Below are 9,307 nucleotides of genomic sequence, written 5' to 3'. Positions count from 1 at the left end.
CAAGTGTTTCAAAGAGCAGACTATTCAGTATAGATTCATTCTTCATCTTTTTCCTTGTGTGCAACATGAAAAGGTGAAGGAATGCCAGATGAGTACAAAGACAAAATTGAGAGCATCACACACTTGCTGGCTCGCAGCCTTGCTTTGAATCTCATAGCGTGTGGCTGGGAGGCGACTTGCTCCAGCTGTAATGTCAGCTTCAAAGAGCCGAGACTTTGGAAAGCTGGCGACTTGGATGTGACTTGCCCTGACCTTGAGAACGAGATGGAGACGTACGAGGACTACGAGGCTGCTCAGTGAAATGAGTGGAGTTGGAGAATGTGTTCCCCTCAAGCAAACATGTTTCTATCCTACCCTTTTCGATATCGCTTGCCCTTGTTGGGGTCATGAGTGAGCTGGAGCCTATCCGAGATGTCTTTTGGTAGTGGTGTGCGATACTGGAAATTTTCTTATTGATCCGATACTAAGTTAATACAGGGCCAGTATCACCGATACAGATACCGATATCGACTTTGGCACTTTTCTAAAATTATGGTATATATATATATATATTTTTTAATTAAGATAGCTGTATCATCAAATTGCTTAATCACAATTAATTTTCAACCTGCAAAAGTTTTTGTGTTGTTTCCTTTTTGAACAAAGGACAAAATTAGGTCAAATTTTGTTGATAAATACAAAATACTTAGTATATATATATATATATATATATATGAATAGTTTTTTTCTTTTTTGTAACTTTCTTAAAGAAAATGCACAAAGTAATCATAGGAAAAGAGCCAAACTGAAACTAAACTACTAGATCAATATTATAGTCCCAGTATCGATCCGATGATGATACTAACTTGGTATCAATACTTGGATCGATCCGTCCACCACTACCTTTTGGGGGACAAGCAGTTGCCAAGTCATCATATGAGTTTGTAACGTTAAGCATTGAATGTCTCGATGTTTTTGGAGGACTCAAATTTTGTAACTCCTTATGTGTTTCAAACGAACTGTTAACGGTTGATTTGTGTTTTAATGGTGACTTCAGTGAAATCTTTCATTACGTCTGATGGCGTCTCTACACAAACTAGGCAGGTAGGTTTCCATTTAAATTTGGTGAACATATTGTTATGTTTCGGATCTGTGGGGTTGGGATTTAGTTTGATCTTGGGTGTTCATGTCGACTTTGTCTGTGTGATCAGTGTTTTTTTGTGTTCCTTGCGTCGTCATGTTTAACCACCTCCACCTGTGTGTGTTTTCCCTTCCCCGTGCCTTGTCCAATCAGTGCCCTCAGCCACTTGTGTCCCCCCCCCCCCAGGTGTGTCTTGTTATGTAGTCTGCTGTTTTGGTTCAGTCTGCATGGGTGTATTGTCGTTGTCTGTTGTGTGTTTCGTCTCGTGGTCAAGCCGGCGTCAAGCCGGTGTTAAGCCGGCGTCAAGCCGGTGTCAAGCCATAGCCGCAGCCACAGCCACTTCACGCCGCGTCAAGTCCAGTCTCGTCTAGTCTGTCACGCCACGTCAAGTCCAGTTAAGTCCATTCATGTCGAGTTTAGTCAAGTGCAAGTGCAAGTCCAGTCCAGTTTGGTCCGGTGACGTCAAGCTCTGTTCCCTCCAGTGACATCCAGTCACGCCAACCCCAGTCTCATCCGTCCGGCCCGGTCACGTCATCTCACAGTTGCCAGCTCACCTCCTTACCTTAGTTCAATAAACTCACCACATTTACACATTGCCTCTGGCTAGTTACTGTGCCTCCTTGCACTTGGGTCCACAACCAACCTCCACCCCAACACCTGACACATATAATCTGCTTCCTATTTTACCTGAAAGATTATCTCCATTTGTTAGAATGTTAGGTCAAGAAAATTGTGTCTTTTGGGTAAAATAGGAAGCAGGTTTTATGTTCAATGATTGCCATCAGACGTCATGAAAGATTTCAACGGAAATGGCCATTAAAACAGATCTCAAACATACACAAACAACAAAGAACCGTTAACATTTCGTTTGAAGCGCATGAGGAGTTGCTAAATTTGTGCCCATCATTGTTTTAAGAACTCGTATGATGGCTTGGCAGCTGTTGTGATGGATAATAGACTCGCCATGTTCTGATTTCTGAATGTAGGAAGAAGCCAGAGAGAAGTACCCAAGCAGGCAGACGTAAACGTTATTCCAGCAGCAAACAAATCTATGTATTTCTCCAGTCTAAAGTGTCCTTTTTCTTTATTTATTAGACAAGCGTGGCTTTGGTTAAGCAATTTGGCTGTCCGCTATCTGAAATTACAGTCTTTGTGGGCATCTCAAGTCGCTAAAAGATAGGCTACATTACCAGTCACAAATAAGCTCTCACTGTGGAGAAGGGAGAATTATTCATCCCTTTATCGAGACGAATTTCACAGAAAGTGACAATTATCTTACAAAAAACTTTTTAAGCAAAAAGTTGTTGCCTACTGTCACTCAAGTGCATAAAATAAGCAATAAAAAAAAATCTAATTCTCAGTTGATGCAGTTCTATTAGACTGTTTTCCTGAGCGTGTGTGTTTGCAAATCTATTAAATATGATGTCTACAAAAGAGTGTCAGATGCCTTCCACTAACAAGTCGCTGCTTTCAGATGAATACAATATCTGCACTCTGGCCATATCATCACATACAGACAGTACGCCTACACAATCTATTCTGAGCAAGAACTTTATAAAACATTCATCCTTTGCCAAGATAATATCAGTTTTAAAATGCTCAAAAATGTATTAACACAATTTTTTTTATTATTGTTTATTACTGAGGTAATGACGATTTTGTTGTTTGAATTTTTTGTAATTTTGTGATTTTATTCTTTTATATTTTTTCTTGTAATAATTTAACTTAATCTAATTAAGTATATATTTATGTGTGACTGGTCTTAATACTCATTCATATACCGAGCACTAAAAGGAAACGTATTTTCTTTGCATGATTGTGCATGTATACTTAAAAAGGGTTTTGTCTACCTCCCTGTAACATAACAGTGGTATTAATCTACCTAGTAACCAGCCCCACACCTTGTCTATTGGACATGGCAGCTTGACAATGTAGTCTATGAATCACTGCCTCCATGTATTAAAATGCTTGTATTGTCTTTATGGGCACTCACTTTTTTTTTCCTAGACTCTTGTCTGCCGGTCTATAACCTTGTTTATCATGCTAATAAAATTCCTACTTGCCATTGGCCCAGCAATAAAAGGGGCGGGGTTTGCAGCCACTTATTTGCATGTGACAAAGCCACCAAAAAAGGGTTAATTTCAGCAAACCAGAAATAGGTTGTATAAATTATACTTAAATTCTTGGTCCGGGCAGCACGGTGGCTGACTGGTTAGCACGTCCGCCTCCCAGTGCAGAGGACGTGAGATCAAGTCCGGGCTTCGGCCTTCCTGGGTGGAGTTTGCATGTTCTCCCCGTGCTTGCGTGGGTTTTCACCGGGTACTCCGGTTTCCTCCCACATTCCAAAAACATGCATGGCAGGTTAATTGAACTCTCCAGATTGTCCCTAGGTGTGAATGTGAGTGTGGTTGTTCGTCTCTGTGTGCCCTGCGATTGGCTGGCAACCAGTTCAGGGTGTACCCCGCCTACTGCCTGAAGCCAGCTGGGATAGGCTCCAGCACCCCCGCGACCCTAGTGAGGAAAAGCGGCCAAGAAAATGGATGGATGGATGGATGGATTCTTGGTCCTTGTGGTATATTGAGGAAGCAGTTGCTTAACTCATTCACTGCCATTGACGGCTATAGAGGTCAAAAATTCATTTGAACTATTTCTATTAGTTTAACATTTTTCCCACTTTTGTTAACAAGAGTATGAAAAGCTAGAATTTTTTTTATCATTATACACTTAGAACAGATATAAAATTTGTGATTAATCGTGAGTTAACTAGTGAAGTCATGCTATTAATCATGATTAAAAAATGTAATCGCCTGACGCCCCTTATTTTCTAGAATCTTTTCTTTAAAAAAAAAATTAAAAAATACTTTTTTTTAATTAAAAAAAGAAAGAAGAAAAAATATTTAAAAATTAGGAATTTTTCATAATTAATCCCGTGACTAATTAATCACAAATTTTATATATTTTCTAAATGTACAAAAACAATTTTTTTTTCTAGGTTTTCATTCTCTTGTTGACGTCTATAGCCGTCAATGGCAGTGAATGAGTTAATATGGGTTTTTTCATAACTTGGCTGCGCCTGCTTTAGTTTCAGCACTGTGTTAGTGAACAGCTCCCCGAATATGCTTACAGCTCGTTCTCAGGCCCTCATCTTAAAAGTCAGCATTATTGAATTCATGTCAGATTAATAAACCAAATCCTAAACAAAACCACCACACAAGTTTGTTTTACTATCTTTGTGGGGCCATCTCATTGACATAGTGCATTTCCTAACCATCAAAAATGATTGCCTACGCCTATTCCTTACCCTAACCTCAACCATAACCCAATTCAAACCTAAACTCTAAAACCAAGTCTTGACCCTCAAAAAGAGGTCTAAACTTGTGGGGCCCAGCAAAATGGCCCCACGTGGACGGGTGGGCCCCACAACTCTGTGAAATCCCGCTATATTGGCCCCAATATGTAACAAAAACAAGACCACACACACACACACACGAGTGGAAAACAATGCATCCTCACTGAGTGGAATTTCATCCATATACGCACGTGCTGACACGAAATGGATCAGGGAGAGAGAGAAAAAGAGAGAGAGAGAGAGAGAGAGAGAGAGAGAGAGAGAGAGAGAGAGAGAGAGAGAGAGAGAGAGAGAATTTCTTCCGTGGGAAAGAATTTGATCCACATCAGCCTGCCTTGATCGACTAGAGCTGCGACCATAACTCCTGTGGATGGATTTACGCCTCCGCCACCTCTGGATTTAATTCATAGCACGGGGACATCTTAAATCTGCTGCCAATCAATAGAAACCATCAAGAAGCAGAGAAGAAGAGTCGGGGGAAGAGTGTCACACCTCCTCCTCCTCTGACATCTTTCCGTGCGCTGACTAGTAGGAGCTGCAAAAGTGCACCAACCCGAGAGGAAGAAGGGATGAGGGGCACAGAGGTGGGGGTGAGATACAAGCGGAGCCCCCTCCAAAAAAGGCGCGCATTCATTCATTTCAGCCCGACCGAGGACAGCATGCCAAGCGCGGCGCACTCCAGCGACTCAGCTCGCTTCCTGATATCTCACCCACCTCCTTCCTTCACTCAAATAGTTCTCATCCGTACTCTCCATGTGCACGCTCGCGAGTGAGTAGCGGCGGTGGGGGGGCGTGAGCCGGTCCTCACCTGCGCCGACTTTGACGCACTCAGGGACGCCGCAGCGGCGGCCGTCCGTGCATGGGCCCCAAGCAACGCGAGTCCCCCGGGATGGCGTGCGGCGCGTGTTACTACCTGGTGATCAGCTCCACGCATCTCAGCAACGGGCACTTTCGGCGCGTCAAGGGGGTCTTCAGGGGGCCGCTGTGCACCACGGCAGCGTGTGAGTCACCGGTAGGTGCCCCTCTCTCCCTCCCCTTTCGTGTTTAGACGTCTTGAGCATGGAGCTTTTAGGAAATGGCAGTAAAGTAGTAGAAAAGTCTCACAGCCACAGGCAAGCTCGTTTAATGACATAGTTGATGACTGAGCTGTACTGCTTTTATTATTGTTTTTATTATTATTGTGAGGGGAGTAAGGATGCGAATGCCACAATTGGGTATTCAAGCAGAAAGTCATTGTCCCTGCATGCTAATTTTCTCTCCCAAGGCAATGGGAATTAAACAAATGGAATTGCATTAGAGTGCTTTCGGGAGGAGATGAGCTGCCCTGTTGTAAATAGCACTAATTACCTGAGGTGTGTTACTAATAGGATGCGTGTAGCTTTGTGTGTGTCTGCGTGTGCTGTAAGCTTTCTTGAATAACTCTCTGACCTTTTCCCATTGTGCCATTGGTTCTTTTCGGCCACCACAATGGCATTTGGTGTCAAACACGCAAGGTGTGTGTGTGGGTGGGTGCGTGTCACCTCACTACACATTTTCGAGTTCTTAATGTGCGCCAAGACGAAGTGTTGGAACTTATGAGAAGTTTGCTGTGTAAGGCAGAATACAGCATCTTACATACATCCTTGTGTGTGTGTGTGTGTGTGTGTCATATTTGGCCCGCTCTCACTAGGTGATAGCACTAAAAGTGAACAGACGCAGAGACGCTGCAAATAAAGTTGTATTTAACAATACTTCCATATTTCACAGACTCTTGACTATTCCAAATCAAAGAAAAACATGCAGAGGTGAAAAAACAAATGCAATTTCTGCATTGTGGGGGGAAAAAATGTGGGAAACCTCCAACGTTGAACACAATCTGTTCCGGACACTGGTTGACATTGAGTTTGCTCTAATTTAACCCCAAGAAATGGTGGTAAATTAGTTCATCTGTCCCAGTGTCAAAGTAGAGGGTGAGAGGGAGACAAATGGTCATCGTTTCCTTGAAGAAAAAAAAATATTGATAGTAAAATAAAATAAAAATGTGCACAGTTAATAATTCTATTTTGATCTAACTCTCGCCGGTGTTAGATGCAATTCCACTGTCAGCCGCTAGATGGTGGCACACTATTAAGTTTGTAGTATTTCAGCTCAGGCTAGTTTTGTTGAGTAAGTACTGAAAGTCATCCTCTGTAATCCTGCTTTTTCCGCCTACAGAAAGCGTCAACTGTATAGGTTGATTTTATAATGTGTGATATTATGATTATTAATTTATTAGTCAGAAAAACATTAGATTTTTTTTTTTTTTACTGTCCATTTAGCAGGTCAGTATGTACCTGTTACACTGTACAATATTTTATGCTATCCATTGCTCTTGTTCTCTCTTAATATACAGTACAGGCCAAATGATTGGACACACTTTCTTATTCAGTGCATTTACTTTATTCTCATGACTGGTTACTTTGTAGATTCTCACTGAATGAATCAAAATTATATATGAACTGATGTGGAGTTATGTAGCTAACAAAACAAAGGTGAAATAACTGAAAACATGTTTCATATTATAGATTCTTCAAAAGAGCCATCCTTTGTTTTGGTTACTTTTTTTTGCATACTCTGGGCTTTTTTACATCTGGGAACTCTTTAAAAACTGTTGGAAACCCCTTTCAGGTCATTGAGAGAATGCCAACAATGTGCAAAAAAAGTAATCAGAGAAAATGGTGGCTATTTATTCATGCATTTATATTATTATTTTTATCTTTTTGTGGTTAAGTACATAACTTCAAATGTGTTCGATAGTTGTCATAGTTGTCGTCATAGTTTTGATGCCTTCGGTGAGAATCTCATGAAAATAAAGCATAGTATTGAAAGGTGTGTCCAAACTTTTGGCCTGTACTGTATGTGTTGAATGTGGTTGTATAATTTCCTGTAGTGTAGTGCCGTAAAGAATATAAAAAACATGCCTATGGGGAATATTTAACAGAACTGGGCTAAACTGTCGTTACATCGAATTCTCACCTTTTGGCGAGTGCTTCCGCATTTTCGCAAAGTGCTTTATGAGACGAAACCTTAAAAAACACACACATGGACTGAGCACCAAATTGAGCAGGTTTCTGTCCGTCGATCCAGGTCAGTACAGATGGTCCTTCTTAATTTGTTTATTTTCTCGAGGCTTCGTGTCATAAAGCGCTCGTCGAAAATGTGGCCATCCGTCAACAACGGAGCCGACAGTGAGATGGAAGTGCCCACCTCTGTTATTTAGTTTCAGATGGTGTAATGAAAGTATTTCAGCACATGCTAGTTTTGTTGAAAAAATATTGAATGTCATCCTCTGTAATCCTGCTTTTTACGCCTACAGAAAGTTAAGTCTTGGCCATAATTATTGATGTTATTGTGAGATTATAAATTTGTTAGTTTGGAAAAAAAAAATTGACTTTTTTTTTAGCTATACAGTACACTTAGAGGGTCTGTGCAATGAAGTAATGGTTAGTTTTAATTGCCACTGTCAGGGGTTAATAACAATATGTATATCATATTATTGAGATTGTAGTTTATACTGAAATTGCTTCTAACACTTAGACACAGCTCTCATTATAACTAATTTAGCCTTGCATGCAGGCAGCCATTATTTTCCTGTTAACTTTATTGCGTTCAGAAAAAAAGACTTGACGCGCGGTTAATCCGTCACATTATGCAACATCTTTCTCGACAAACTTACATGTGTCGAAATGTCAAGCCTCAAATATTGAAGCGTGGCGCGTTGTATTAACTCGCCGTTTCATCTGTCTGCCGCCACCTCTCCAGTCGCTCTTTTGATGTCTCATCCGTCTGTTGCCGCGCTCCCTCATCTCTTCCTCCGCGCTCTTCTGTTCGGCGCATGCAAACAATCACGCGGCAGCCAATCAAATGCTCATCATTACATCATGTCATGAAAAATTTTCTTATCTATTCTTATTTTGAAGTGTTTAGAAGATGGAAGCCGTTTGTAACTATGGAACTGTGGCCACTTCTCATCTTACAAAAACATGTTGCATATCGTCACTGCTATGTGAAAACCACTTATGTCCATTTTTGTATTTTTTATTTATTATTATTATTATTATTATTATGTATTTTTGCTATTTGTAGGCTGCCCACAAATAGCAGGAGCACATTGTATAGAATATATATTGTGGTGATATTTATTTTTATTTTGTCTTCATGAGCATACTTCTTATTGGAGTAATCCAAAAGTAATCCAAAGTAGGCTAGTTACATTACTTTAATATTATGGTACTTTGATTACATTACTAACTACATTTTTTCGCAGGTAACTTGTAACTGTAACAGATTACATTTCAAAAGTAACCCTCCCAACCCTGGCGATGATACGCTGTCCGTGCTTAGTGCTTTGACGCCATGAATTCAAGTTAATATGAGGCCTGAGAGGGGGGAAAAAGTGCAAACTTTTGTTCCTTGATGGAGTTCGAATTCACTAAAGGAATGGCATTGCTATGGTGTAATATTTGAATCTGAGGTGGAATAACAATAAGAAAACATTGTGTCACATGTTTCTTATTGGAATAAGTTGAACCTTTTATGTGACATTGTGCTGGAATGAAAAATAATTTTTGTTGCGCTCTTGTGTAAAATGTGCATTGATTGAATACTGTAAAACTTGGTCATTATTACAACAAGCTTACCTAGGAGAAATATTGCGGACAAGAATTCAAAGTTAACTGTCGACTGTAAAAGTTTTAGCTGTAAACGCAAAAGTTTAGATTAGTTGATATTTTTTTTACACTAAGCATTTGATGTGTTTTGTTAAGTTTCACTTTCAGTAGATTGCAGGCATTCAAATACCCTTAAAAGTTTGTTTAGTC

At 40.3% G+C, this 9,307-nt stretch overlaps 2 protein-coding genes across 2 annotated transcripts in view; one reads left to right on the top strand and one right to left on the bottom strand.

Moving 5' to 3' along the window:
- The first annotated feature begins 4,815 nt into the window (after positions 1–4,815).
- The window catches only part of znf804b (zinc finger protein 804B), a 51,850-nt gene continuing 47,358 nt past the window's right edge, over positions 4,816–9,307 (top strand). Inside the window, exon 1 of the mRNA XM_077576900.1 lies at positions 4,816–5,481. Coding sequence (XP_077433026.1) covers positions 5,329–5,481 — 153 coding nt within the window. The 5' untranslated portion in view covers positions 4,816–5,328. The remainder of the gene's footprint in view (positions 5,482–9,307) is intronic.
- Positions 6,169–9,307, bottom strand: part of LOC144058445 (uncharacterized) — a 36,039-nt gene continuing 32,900 nt past the window's right edge. Inside the window, exons 4-5 of the transcript XR_013295439.1 lie at positions 8,164–8,311; positions 6,169–6,447 (exon numbers count right to left, since the gene is read on the bottom strand). The gene's annotated coding sequence lies outside the window, so the exon portion shown is untranslated. The remainder of the gene's footprint in view (positions 6,448–8,163; positions 8,312–9,307) is intronic.

This window comes from Vanacampus margaritifer, chromosome 9, assembly GCF_051991255.1.
Source record: "Vanacampus margaritifer isolate UIUO_Vmar chromosome 9, RoL_Vmar_1.0, whole genome shotgun sequence".
NCBI lineage: Eukaryota > Metazoa > Chordata > Actinopteri > Syngnathiformes > Syngnathidae > Vanacampus > Vanacampus margaritifer.
The sequence above is the reverse complement of the archived record's forward strand: the minus strand, read 5'-3'. Positions and strand labels throughout refer to the sequence as shown.